This window comes from Homarus americanus, unplaced genomic scaffold, assembly GCF_018991925.1.
Source record: "Homarus americanus isolate GMGI-L3 unplaced genomic scaffold, GMGI_Hamer_2.0 scaffold25013, whole genome shotgun sequence".
Taxonomy (NCBI): domain Eukaryota; kingdom Metazoa; phylum Arthropoda; class Malacostraca; order Decapoda; family Nephropidae; genus Homarus; species Homarus americanus.
The window spans coordinates 5326617-5341273 of NW_024722158.1; the positions used below are offsets into that span (position 1 = coordinate 5326617).

The following is a 14657-nucleotide window of genomic DNA, read 5'->3' on the forward strand; positions in this document are numbered from 1 at the left end:
ACGAAAATTAAATTTACTTATAAAGAAGTTAATGAATATTTAGATAAGAAATCACTTCTGCGAGCAATCAGACCTCGGATCAAGTTGTACGAATAACTACACGGAAAATATTAATAATACAGAGCACTGGACTATAAACACGACATGCCAAGTATTATACGTATATATATTCAAAGAACATAATAAGCTGAAAAACCTGCCCAAAATAATTCATGTCTCCTACCCAAGCTCAGCCTTATATAAATGACACCATAATAGCTTTCCTCTCACGAACATCATACGACCAAGAAGTAAATGAATTTCACCAAATTTCCTTTAACTTCTTAACATTATCATCCCAAAAAGGTTCGCAAGATCAATATTCCTCGTAAATTATTTTTTTCTTCTGGCAGTTGCTCAGTGGACTTGTCTAGTTAAGGAATAATCTCTGTTATTTCGATTTAATAGTGGAAGTCATATGTTGTGCTTCAACTTCGGTCAAATAGTTATGTTCATTTTCACCTTTCACACTCTACCTAAGTGGGTTCGACAAGTTAATGAGACCTACTTTTACTGGAGGAATATTATTGTAGTAGTAGTAGCAACACTAGTAGAATTATTATTAGTGGTAGAGGTAGTAATTACAGTATAGCTATTAACCCTCGATAAGTTACGCCATCTCTTGAAAACGGGTCGATGATTTTTTTCATGTATTTCTCTATGTGTGTGTTTTCATAAGTTACTTTACCTCAGTGTACTAAATCAACAACTGAATCACGTGGATTAACGGTACTAGCCAAGTGTAATTTAGTCATTATTCACCTTGGGGGTTGAGGAGCTGTCATTATAATATCAACAGAAATAAAACGTTGTTGACACTACGAGGAAACGTAACAAAACACAGGAGGCCACGAGACGGTTATTACGATACACACCCAAGATGACATCCATTATCATAAAAATATAATAAATAAACAAGGTGGGGTCCAATAAAAGAAGTTCTGTGTTATTATGGTTACAAAAAATATAAAATGGCCGACATAATGGTTACCCCTTCCCTTCTCCCGCCATGAACGGACAAGTCAAACCGGTTTATTACCGTAAATTAAACCTTTACCTACACTGACAGAATATTTGCATATGTTTATACTAATGTATCTTTGATAGTGCTAATAGTTACTCCATCATCAATTCTATATATTTTTCTTTACATGTCTTCCGTACAGTTGGACTATTTACCTTTTCTTTATATGAGTCAGTTATCCTTAGGCAGCAGACATTCCACAACTCGTAATTACTTATGGTTCGCTGTTTACTTGTGAGTCTTCTTACACTTGATTTACCACTGCTTGTGGCTGGTCAGGGCCAGGGGACGGATTCTCAGGAAACAGTTTTCATGTACCCCGCTGACCTGTGGCCGCGGCCATGTGTCACGATTCCCTGCACATTAAAGGTTGATCTAATAAATTCCATAGGTGCATTAGGAAACGATGAAAATATGTAATGAAAGACACCATTTTTTTATTTTTGGTCGAAATTCACTAAACTTGATTACTTATATATAGTTTTGTATTCTACATGTAAATATATAAATATTATTATTGTGCACTGATTATTCGAGCTTGGCGTCTAACAGTCTGACAACTGTTATTTGAACTATTTCCTGGTGACTCATGACCATAACAGCGGAAACGGTAAGAACATGTAAAAAAAATAATATATACTAAATTATTAATCAATTTTTATTGTTCCTAAAAACTGGTAATAGAGTTTAGAGGAGAAAGGAATACTAAGACCTACAGAAATTAAATTGATACCCGCGGTTGTGATCCTTCACGTAGCAACCAATCACAAGCAACTATGGGTGTGACGTCACATAATTCTAAATTTCATATTTTAGCGAATATTATCTAAGTAGAGGACTGTCAGGTTGAAATAGAATCTTGTAATTGAAGATATTTACCTAACGTTAAAAATGGGTGTGTTGTCGTGGTAAAGTTAGTATTATAAAACGCTAAAGTAAGATCCTGGTAAGTGGCAGGGACGCGCAGGCAACATGGGCCATAGCGAGCAGCTGATCTGCGGCCACAAAGCAGAGAGATGATGCGTATATCAGTATTTCTGGGCTTGTGAGCTTTTACTCGTGACCATTGAACTTGAAACTCGCTATAATGCAACAACAAAGTATCTCTCGACTGAGTGGGTGACTGAAAATCGAAATGCCCAGGACAGTGGCTTTATATAACGGTGATAACAATGCAATAGGTATAGAGGACTGTGTGGTGGCAGTCGGGAGGATTGACGGGGTGACAGCGGTGAGGGGAGGAGGACGTCCTCGTGATAAAGTGGTGACATCTTCTATGACGACCTCAGAGGCCAACGACAATAAGCTGGCCATGGCGGTAGAATTTGACCACATGTACACTGGATGCTCGGACTCAAAGGCTTCCATTGGAAAAGATATCGAAGTTCAACACCTCAAAGATCTCCTCTTGCTGCACTTAGATTTAATACAGCAGCAATCTGAACAATTAGTGGCCAAGGACAAACAGATTAAGACTCTCAGGGACGAAAATGAAAACGTGAGTTATGATTTATAATTACATTTGTCAATTTCTTAAATATTCATGTAGTGTTGATGTAACCCAGTGATTTTGTGTACATTTAGGCGTAATTTATGTTATTTACTTAACTACAAGGTCAAACGATAACCCAAGTCAAAGTTCAGGATCCAAAGAGATGACTTTATTGATTCATTTCAGACGTCAAGGTAAATTTGTGTTGATTGTTATGAGGAGAGGTCGCCATGCCAGCCATCATGGCCGTTGAGCGTAGTAGTAGTAGCAGCCGAGGTCAAGCGAGCCTCCCACACACACATTATTCTTATTTATCACCTCACATATTTTAACCCAACACCTGTCTAACATATTAATCTCATCTATTAATCTTAATACACGTTAATGATAGATAATTAGTGAAAATAATAGGAAGTTTAGTGGATAATACAGACGGTGAGTTTGTTGGTGTTGTGATCATGAATGGCGGGAAAGAGTCAGCTGATTGTGATGGACGGTCCTTGGCGACCACCATGTCTTATATTTTTTCTCTCTCTTAGCTTATGAACGGCAGGGCATGCTATCTATGCCTCAGATTCGGTTAAAAAATAAATTTACTGAATTACTGTTAAAGTTTTAATAGTTGACATGGCTCTCAAAGCCAAGAATAGAGTAATAAAAATTAGCTAGAGATGGGGGGACCGGCTGAGATAGATATAAAATGATTTGTATTTTTTTTATTTTTGTTAGTAAACATGATTATGTTTAACTCAGTACATTTCTTTAAAGATTTATACTTGTAACTGTATTCTTTTAAGAGTTCATAATTGTTATTGAACTGAATTAATTACCAAATAACAGGTGATCTTATGAGAGGTGAAGATTAGATTTTGAAGTGCATTGTTAGATTTCAAGCAATTTTCAGACATGAGTTTTATTATAATAATTTATATAGTATGGGAGATAATTTGGCCAAGGTTAGGTAAGGTTTTTCACTTTACTTCCGAAACTTTAATTAAATATACTGTATAAAAATGGGGTAAATTTTTACAAGGAAGAATTCAATGCTTGTGTATTATTCTCTTATGACACCCCCTCCATTACCTTATTAGTTTTATAGTGTAAAATAAAGCACTTTAAAAAAAAACATTTATCCTATATATTTAAATCCCACAATAGTAAACTGTAATGGTAGTTTATTTTACTTAGGTTTGACTGAATTTTTATTATTTAAAGAGATTATCAATTTTATTTTCTAATTAGTCAAAACCAGGTGATATAAAAAATTAATGTGTCAAGTTTCACAATTTACTTGAGCAACTTTTTAATTGTTACTTGCATTTACTGTTAAAACCTTGTACAGTGTTACAGTATATTATTTTCCGAAGACTCTCCATATTAATACTTATACTGTAGTGGTAATTTGTCAGTTTAAAAATGTTCAAATGTTTCCTAATAGGACTACAGTAGCTACCTGGTATTCTAATTTACTACAATGAATCTCCAGTTCGTCTTGTGTTACTTTTAAGGTTAATTTAGTTTGGAAAAAAGGAAATTATACTAAATTTATTCACAATGTATTTAAAATGTGATAAAGTTTGAATTTCTATTTTTATCATAAACATATTTGTTTTACTATTTTTCTACTAAAATTGTAATGCATAATGGCTAAAGAATATTGCGTAATTTATCAAAATTGGCCAAAATAGACTGGTGCTGCTTCACAACATGTTTCTGATTATATATATATATATATATATATATATATATATATATATATATATATATATATATATATATATATATATATATATATATATATATATATATATATATATATATATATACACTCTGTACTTTAATCACTTTTCACTTTGTGCAACACTCTTCCTCTACAATTTTAAATCCCGAACAAAGTGATCAGGGCTTTGAAACAAGAACCCTCTTCCTTTAATGCTTTAACCTTCCTTGTACAACATTGGATATTGATTGTGAATTAATTTTCTTACAGTTGCGGGCCAAATTGGAGCGTATGGACAGGAGGGTCTGCCTCAGTTTACATAAAAGGCCAAGTGAAGCTTCCACCAACACAGAGAATGTGGTTGAAAAAATACCCGAGGTGACATCAGTGAAGCAGACCAAGTCAGAGTTCCCGTCTGATAAGCCTGACAGTACTGAGGCCCCTCTCAATAAAACTCCGCCTTCATCTATCACCAGTAAAACCGGGTCTCCCACAATTAAAACATTATCTCTAAGTAATAAACCAGGTTCTCCACCATCCAGTAGAACAGGATTTCCTGGTAATAAAACAGGCTTGCTCTGCAACAAACCCGTATCACCGAGCAATAAAGTAGTGTCTCCCATAACAACAAAGAACGCTTCCCCTCCGTGCACTAAAGTTGGATCCCCGCCTAGTAAGCTTGGATCACCCTCTAGTAAAACCGGAACACATTCTACTAAAATATGTTTCCCTGTGAGTAAAGCTGGGCCTCCTGGAACTAAGGCTACATCACCTTGTAGAATTACTGAGTCTAATGGTAGTAAAGCAGATTCCGCCTCTGAAAAGGCTGGGTCACCTGGTAAACCAGGCTCCCCCTCGAATAAATTGGTCTCCAGCAAACCTGTATCTCCTTGTAGCAAACCATTGTCCCCTTCAAGTAAAACCGTGCCCCTTCCTAGTAAAGCAACCTCTCCGTCAAATAAAGTAGCCTCCCCTCCTAGTAAGCCAGGGTCCCCTTCTAGTAAAATAGGAGCCCCTCCTTCAAACAAAACAGTATCCCAGCCAAGCAAAGCAACTTCCCCACCAAGCAAAGCAGTTTCCCCACCTAGTAAAGCAGTTTCTCCACCTAGTAAAGCACCTTCCCCACCAAGTAAAGCAATTTCCCCCCCAAGTAAAGCAGTTTCCCCACCAAGTAAAGCAGTTTCCCCGTCGAGTAAAACAACTTCTCCACCAAATAAAGCAACTTCCCCACCAAGTAAAGCAACTTCCCCACCAAGTAAAGCAACTTCCCCACCAAGTAAAGCAACTTCCCCACTGAGCAAAGCAACTTCCCCACCTAGCAAAGCAACTTCCCCACCTAGCAAAGCAATTTCCCCACCTAGCAAAGCAACTTCTCCCCCTAGTAAAGCAACTTTTCCGCCTAGCAAAGCAATCTCACCTACTAAAGCAACTTCACCACCTAGTAAAGTAATAATTTCACCACCTAGCAAAGTAATAACTTCCCCACTCAGTAAAGTAATTTCCCTGCCTAGTAAAGCAGCTTCACCACCTAGTAAAGTAACTTCCCCACCTAGTAAACCAATTTCCCCACCACTTAAAACAAGTTCTCCCCCTCATAAGGGCGGGTTATCCCCTAAATCAACAAGAATTGAACTAACAAGGAGACCCTCACCAAAGGCCATCACACCAAAGACTTCTCCCAGAGAGAGATGTACAAGAAGAGAAACAACTGAAAGTCTTTTAAGTGAAAATGAAAGTGACATTGAATCAGTATTAGATCCGTCTAGGAAGGAAACATCCAAGATCGCTGAGAGAAGAGACAGCAGACAGGCCGTGAAGCGTAGATCAGAAAGTGAAAATGAATTGCCAACTAAGAAAATAAAGTCTGATGATTTGAATGATTCCAGTGGAGCGACGGATCATAATCTGAGGTCACGGGACAAATCAAATCAGAAAATAAAAGATACAATCAAGCAGAGTTCACCTGTTCCAGCAGTTGAGCGACCTGCCACGCCAACCTCACGAGCAGCTGCTTTAGAAGCCAAAAAATTACGCCAAAAGCTTCTCCTAAAAGGTAAATATGTGCATAGTATTATTCTGTACATAAGGTGCTGAGTATTAGCTATGCAGTATGTCTAGAATGAAACAGGTAATTTTATGGTTAAAAACTTTGGGGATGTTACCTGGCTCGGGTAACTCCTGTACAGTATAATATTGCGTCCACAGGTTGAGATCTTAAGATTCTCAGGACCTGGACATGTGAGGGGAATCAATTTAGAAATGAGTTTTTCTTCTTATTTCTGGGTTTCTTAAAGAGGCCTGATGAGTACAATTACCATTGACAGCTGAAAGTAATGAGTCTTGCTGCCACCTGCACCAGTTTGTTTCTAACTTGTCATTGCCTGGTTGTAAAGTACCATTTCACTATCAACCTCTCCATTTCCAGTCACTCGAGCCAGCTGTAAAGATGTCAACAGACTTACTGTAGTCCTCTCTTAAGGGAACCAATTCCCTCTACACACAATCTCTTTGGCATTTGTCTTAAAGAGTTTTACTGGCCAGGCAGTCCTCATTGTTGTATTGTGATTGGTGTGTGTTATTAGCTTAATCTCATATGGAGTATCATTATTCTAATTTGTATTGGAATTGGTTTGCTGGTTCACTTAATGGTAATCATATCTACTAGTAGTGTTCTCTCTCTCAAGGGATTATTTTGTGTTCCTGTTAACCTCAGGTAGCACGTCTCAGGAAGGGGATTGTAGGGTCATTCCCAGATTAAAGTAACTATAATTGCTTTTTCTCCACCCAAAAAATATAATTAAAATCATAGGTTGGATTTACTTAAGCAAATATAACCTATGATTATGAAGATGAGTTGATGCAGTTGATGAGTGTTAAGAGTCAGGGTACTCCCTGCACTGCTTTAAGTTTGATAAATAAAGTGATTGGATATTGTATAAAGATGTTGGATGGCATTTTACACTCTGGACTTAGTTTCCATGGCTGTTTCAGGTTTAAGGGAGAGGGTTAACACTTTACCGACAGTTGAGAGTGGCCACTGTATAGAAAGTTGTGGGATGATGTGGCTTTGTTAGCACAATACATACTGTTCAGGGCAGGATATTCTTCTTCTTAACTTACTTTTATGACCTTAAGAAATTTACAAAAAAGTGTTGAACTAATTTTTGGATTTGCTTCAGTCACATGTCTAGGTTCTAAGGAGCTTCAATTATGCCTGTGGACTTTTGACTATAAATGAGCCGTCCAGCCTAAAGCTCTGTTATAAAATGGGGTTTCTGGATCACTCCATTTTTTAAGTACTGTAGCTCTGAATTTCAAAAACTGAATGTAAGTATTTGTGTATACTATTGCGATGTGTTTAATGAGAACTTTGCATGAGGTATTATGCTTTGAGTGGATGAGTCATTGTTATGAATAGGTGAATAGGGTAAATATTCACCTTAGCTGTGCATCTATATTATTTGATGTATTTTTGTCAAGATCTTCACTGACATGTCAAATAAAACATGAAGAACGACGACTTGAACTGACCAAACCTTAGCTACCTGGTGGGTTTGTGTGGGCTGCCTAGTACAGTAAAAATGGTTTTCACTTTTTTTTTTCCCATTTCCTCACCAGAGTGTTATTGGCTGTAAAACAATAATGATTGTGATACCAGTGAAGTTCCTAATACAAAAATAGAAAAATAGTATAGGTAGTGACAGCTAAACAGAATATTTCCCTTAAACTGTGGTTAAAATCCTTGCGATATCATTGCTTTATAAATTGGGAGGATGCCTGTTGTAACTCAGCCATTGTCATTTCTCAGTGCAGAAGGAATCATAATTTTATCGTCTTTATTTAAGAAGAATTGTGTTTATAGCTGTTTGTCAATGGCATGGCTTTTATTGCATTAGTATATACTGTATAATAATTTTAAGTCTCTAATCTTAGACAATTTGTGGTTTTTATAAGAGAAGAGTATCTGTAGACTGTTTAAAAGTGCACATTATTACTGTATTTTTTTCTTTTTGTTTGATACAGTATTCATAAATAACTAATTTCAGTTTATCTTGAAAATTTATTAAAAAATAATTGTTTGTTTATTCCACTTCACAGGAATAAGATGTGGTGATTGATTTGTAAATAAACTCAAGAACATTAATTTTTTTAAGTAGCCTCTAAAACCAGTTGGTGATGCGGAAAATGATGTGTACCGGGGGCATGGTTTTTTTTTTTTCCCATTAAAAAAAATCTCAGTGTTTGCTTCAAGGGAATGAGCAAATTAATAGGAATTTCTTTACGTTTGCTTTGATAGAAGGAAGAAGTCAGTAAGTAGGTTCAGCTGATGTATTAAATCTCTCACCTTGTTTTCCTACGACCTAGACCGTCCATGCAGAGGGCACCCGTGGGGTCAGAAGCGAGGTAACTCAGGAGTGGATTGTTTTGCTTCTTTGTTACATGGTTTCAGTTTCATTATGGATTGCACCTGACACACTTGCTTATAGATAATGTGATCATGCATGATTATTGTTAATTTCAGCACAGATATTTATTGTTTTCCCTTGGAATGTTGTTTAGATACACTAGTGTCTGCTTTGCACAAAATCTCCAAAGTTCTTAATTGTAATTTTTTAAGAATTTATTGCTTAGCTTCTCAGTTATATTTTTATTATTTTTGGCTTTGTCAGAAGTTTCCTTAGATATTAAAAATTATTCAAAAGATGCTGGTAAGTTATATGATAAAAGTGTATCGTGGTCACAGTACAGTACATGTTGATGACAGTGAGTGAGGAGTGTTGGCTCATCATTTACAAATACCAGCATCAAGGTGGGCAAATGCTGGCAAGGAATGTAAAAAGAATATCATGTTATATAGACTTCAAACATGTATAGCAGGATCACTGTGATGTTTATTGTTTCAGAATCTAAACTTTGGATTACAGTAAAGTAAATACAGTACAGTACTTGTACTGGAGTCACTTTGTTGTTTCTTGGTTCACTTCATGGTAGAATACAATAATTTTCTTTAATTGGTCTCTCTAATGAATGTCTCATATTGAACATAAGGAACAAAGCATTTTATATACACTTAGAACTTGGCCTTTTTTTCATGAAAGTTAAATAAATTACAGCAGTAGTGTACTGTACTGTTAGTGCCTCAATATAAACTCTCCTAAGGTTTTTTCCTTGTTTTAAGAATTAGGTTTCACTGAATTTCATAATCACTACAGCTCTTCAGTCCACATTAATAGGTTTTGTTGATATCATAGACATGAATTTCAATATTAAAAGATTTGGGCCTAATATATAATTTAAACTAAAGTTACACTGTGCATTTGTGACTTCTAATGAAGAAAAAATGTACCTGTACTGTCATCATGTCAAGTAAATACATTACAGGACTTAATCATCTGGGGAATACCAATAAGCTGATTCTTGTAAAGTAATGTAAAAGATTACAATTATTATAACACTACAGATATTAGTATGGTATATCACTGCATCAATATTTTGAGAAATCGGTCTGCCAATTATGTTGGAAGAGTCTTCAAGTTTTAATTAACTTTTTGATATATAGATTCCATCCAAAAGCATGTGTAGTTTTGAAGAAAAAAAATGCTAATGAGTGATTCAGGGTGAGATGATAATAAAAATGGTTTTACTGCCTCAACAGGTTGGGTTATGGGTATGGGGCCACAAGATGGCTGTAGGAGGCACACAACTTAATTAAATCAATAGTGTGTGAAGTTGTGTAAGAAATTTAATTTATCAGCAATTTGGAAGGACCTACCGTAGTTGAAGCACTACTGTTAATGGCAATGAATAAATGGAAAATATATGAGTGTATATGCACTTATTTCTGGTCACTCTGCATGAAGTGGAATGAGGCAAAGGTACAGTGTCACATTATTTTTTATATACAGCACTGTACTGTTCTGTCATGTGAAGGAAGTGAGGTGGTAATGTATGAGGCAGATCCATGAATTTGCAAAGGAGACAGTTGCCTTGAGCAGTTCTGGATTTTAGGGAAAGTGAAAGAGCAAAATTAGAATATATAGAAGAAGTGGAGAGGGGAACTGTGGAAAAGGAAAGAGTACAGTGTTGGTGCATCTGTATGTAAATTCAGTGCTGGGTAAAATTTTCAGGCTTTCTTTAGATGCTAACCGAAAGCTGAAATAATTAACATCCATCCACCCTGAAAAATGTGAACAGTAGTGCAGTAATCAACATAATATTTATGTGTATTACAATATTATTGTTAGAAGTGATGTTGCATAAAAGGAGAGTGATAGGAATGCAGAAAATTTGATGGTACAGTAATTTGATTGTAAATGAGCACTTTAGTACATTGAGTAAACATACAGTACTGCAATCACAATAAGCATGTAAAGCAAAGAGCTTTTCATATTATGATTCCATATTGAAAGACATATATTATAGTTTGTTTTGATTTACATTGGTCACTACTGTAACACATAATACATTTCTAGTTTTTTTCTTCTTCATGAAAAATATGGTAATCATACTGGTAATAATATGTACATATGTATGACTAGTTTTTAATTGTAGTTCATACCTCCTTCAGGCCAACCTCCAGCAGGGAGACCTGTGAGGGGTGAAGGAATCCTCAATACCAGTGTGTCTTATTACCTGCCCTATGGGATATTAGTGCAGGACCCAAACCCTGAAGAGGAATGCTTACAGGCACAAGTAGAAGTAAGTTCCTTATTTGTATTTTTCCTATTTTATCAAGGTAGCTAAAGCATGTACAGTTGCCTCCATTTATAATACATACAGTAGCTGGCATGTTTTGTGAGATGTGGCCCCACTGTTTGTTTAGATCATAATAAAACTAGCAGCATGGTCAGAACTACCCTCACAATGATAACCAGACCAAAGCTGCTAAGTAACCAGTCCCTCTCTCTATCTGGTGGTGCCACAGCTCATATAACACGTCAGCCACTGTACCCATTTGGATGTCATTTCTGAAAATAAATTAGTCCCCCCACTAGTCTATCCACCTCTACACCCTTCCCTCATTTTCTTCTCTGCTACAGTATCTTCATCTCACCTTTAGAATTTATGTGGTGCTGTTTGTCCATTAGATGTGAAACCCATCATCTTAGTGTCGGTAATAGTTTATATTTAAAAAGTGATTAGGAAAATGATGACACAATTTCATTCCTTTAGATTCCACGATGGGGTACGCGCATCTTAACTAGTCTCTATGTGATGGAAGGGACGGAGAACCTAGAAGATGAAGTTTTCCTCAAGAGACACGCCAAGCCCGAGCAAGACGAAAAGAGACGCAAGAGGTACTGCTTTAAGAATACCATTACATGCATTAGGAATGTTCTTACTACCTTTTAAGATCCCAGAACTGAACATATTTCTGTGATGTGAGATGTAGTCACTTATAGCTGGTATGGTGGCTGGCGCATTTTGTGACATATGGCAAGTTGGTGTTTGTTTACATTGCAATAAAACTCCCAGAATGGCAGTAAGGAACCTCACTATACTGTAATAGCCAGAATAAGGATGTTAGATGAGCATTCTACAGAGTTGCCACATATCTCAAAACACGTCAGCCACTGTACCTCCATCCTAAACTTTCATTGGTCTGGTGTTCTGAGTATAATACTTGTCATGCTTTACCATTAACAGGTCAATCAAGCTTCTTTCTACTATATACTTGGCAGATAAACACGCATAGATGGTCACTTCTATATAAAGTTAATTTTCCTGTATGCATAAAAAATGTGTGATCAGAGCTTGTTATAATGTACAGTATATTGCAGGGTGTCTATAAATTATCTAATCCACTTTGAAGATTAATTAACTTTAAGAACATAATACTGTAGATAGAACACACTGATTTTATTATTCTGTACTTGATGAACTGAGGAAAGAAACTAATGAGGGATTGTTGAGTTTTAAATTGGTTCACATGACTTATGGATACCCTGTGTTTTATGGTCTGATGCAGGTGGGATCTCCAGAGAATGCGAGAACAGCGGCATTACGAGCGTCTACGAGAACGGTATGAAGGCCGGCAAAATCCAAGTGAACCGGAAGTGTCTGGATACCGTACGTTGTGGCCCAATCCCGAATCGGCCGTATACTTACACGTGGACGACTGTCTCCCTGTATGTGCCTTTGGTCAACCCATGGCCAGGATACCTCCTCAGTGAGTAATTAAACTACTGTACCAGTAAATGAAACATAATGTTGCTAGATACAGTATTGTACTTTTTAATGGGCATAAAATTTGCTTTGTCTTTGAAATAATATATTAATAAGCTTTTGTTTCATTTATTAGCTTTAATCACCGAGTATGGAATGTTCATTTCAGATTGGCCATTTAAGTACCCCAAATTATTAATGATCTTTGTGTTTTTTCAGGGAGTTTCTTTTGCCGTGGTTATCAGGCCGCTGCCAGGATGGCGTATCAACACGGCGTAGAAAGCGACCGTAGAACTACTTACCAAGATGGAAAAAAAACACACAAGATATTGCCAGTTTGTTTAGTTAATGTGGTGTTTTTATTATGCATATTTCTTGCTACCGTCATACTTTAAAAAACAAGGCTTTACTTTTTTTACACGTTTACTTTCTCGAGGATGTTTTTATCATCAATTGTGGGACAGTAGTAAGTTAACTTGCAAAATAAACATCACAAGAATTTTTTGTTTTGTTTTGCTTAAGATTTGTATAACTAGGTCATCACGTGGCTTTGTACAAATTATCGTTTAAGTGACTCATATTGTGTCTAACTTGTGAATATTAAGCCAGGTGAGGTAAGCAATCAATTACTATGTGCTAGATTTAATTATCAGTTATTGTAATTGTCAGTCAGTTCTGTCCTTATAATGTTGGAATACTATTTGACCAATCCAAACTGGTGCAGCTTTCAACCAAATATGGTTCCTGTGTTATTTGTAGTAGATCGGCCACTTCCAACCAAGTGTGATAGTTCAATGATTCTGTTCAATTTTGGTTATTCATATGGAGAACAAATTATCTCAGTGGTAGTTCAATGATTCTGTTCAATTTTGGTTATTCGTATAGAGAACAAATTATATCAGTGGGTGTAATGCTTAGTCTGAGCTGTGCTAGTCATCTTTTAGACAAATTCAACATAGTTTTGTTCATCAGACTTTGTCATCATCCACCACATCTATGTAAAGTGTTAAATGAGGTTTAATTCTTCAGGTACAATACATGTTGCCAAGGCTTGTTTTGAGAATTCAACAAAATCTTTCTAGAAATGTTCCAGATGATAGATAATTGAAGATTTTTCTTTATGCTTATGTTCAAATACTCTCAAGTTATATTACCTCACCTCTGGCCGGCCCCATTATTAGGGGTTGTTCTTCACAGGGTCTGCATAAGCAATTGATACTTAATTTCCATTTAAAAGTAAAGATTTTTGTTAAACTTGGTCTTTTGCAACATGTTTTGTGAATGTTCATGTCATTGCATTATACTTTGGATATGTATATATCTGTATTAACAATAGAATTCTTTAGAACAAGCAGTATAATATCAGAATTATTTTGCACACCAACCTGAACTGAAATAATGTATAGAGAAAAATCACAAAGTCATAAAACCTTATTTCAAAGATGGCTTAATGCATATTTTCCTTTAGGCTATTTCTCATGTCCTATTTTTCCACAAGCTTCACTGGAGAGTACAACAGTTGTTGAAAGGAATTTTAAAGACTAAATTTCTTGTTAAACTAGGGTAGGAAATAAACAGTATTGCATCAAATTGTAGATGTTAATATCCAACTTTTAGATCACTATCACTCCAACTACAGTAAAATAATTCTGCTTCAGGCTAAGACAATTTATAGTGATTGTGTTATGTAGGCTGTACAGTACAGTACATATATTTTACTATGAATGTCCAGTACTGTAATATGTGATAGAGTAATACATGTCTTTCTTATTTGACAGGAATTCTTATATAATTTATTCCAGGGATTTAAGATTATCTGTTAATTAAGATGTTCCCCAAGGGGAAATGAATTTCAACTTGCCATGTCTCCAAAATACAACTATTATTTTTAATCTGTTCACTGATGAGCCCACATATGTAAGTTTTAGCATTTTCTCTTGAGCAACAAGCCTGAACACACAGTATGTACAGTAAAATCTTTAATGGAAGTCTAGAACTCAGAGGAAAGAGCAATCCAATGTGTAAATTTTATTTTCTTCCTCTTGAAGGCCTTTTCTTTCTTAACAAATAAATTAAAGTTCAAATTTTCTGTGCATAGCTTGAAGCTATTAATGTATATATATGTACATAAAAAAAATCACAGTTCAAGATTGGCCTTTACTTTAGAAAAATCAGATCACCTTGCCAGAATAATGCAGGAAGGTGAAAGTAGGCAG

At 35.8% G+C, this 14657-nt stretch overlaps 1 protein-coding gene across 3 annotated transcripts; it reads left to right on the forward strand.

Moving 5' to 3' along the window:
- Positions 1 to 2045: 2045 nt before the first annotated feature.
- Positions 2046 to 14031, forward strand: LOC121862145 (male-specific lethal 1 homolog). Of its 3 annotated transcripts, XM_042360208.1 has the most exons (7): positions 2046 to 2561; positions 4546 to 6328; positions 8641 to 8679; positions 10844 to 10974; positions 11449 to 11573; positions 12245 to 12445; positions 12661 to 14031. In XM_042360208.1, exons 1-7 carry the CDS (start codon positions 2199 to 2201, stop codon positions 12731 to 12733), a joined length of 2715 nt encoding a protein of 904 aa, XP_042216142.1. In that variant the 5' UTR covers positions 2046 to 2198; the 3' UTR covers positions 12734 to 14031. The 3 variants fall into 3 exon arrangements, with proteins under 3 accessions (XP_042216142.1, XP_042216144.1, XP_042216145.1); XM_042360210.1 differs by lacking the exon at positions 8641 to 8679; XM_042360211.1 differs by lacking the exons at positions 8641 to 8679; positions 10844 to 10974; positions 11449 to 11573; positions 12245 to 12445; positions 12661 to 14031 and adding an exon at positions 7455 to 8488.
- The last annotated feature ends 626 nt before the right edge of the window (positions 14032 to 14657 follow it).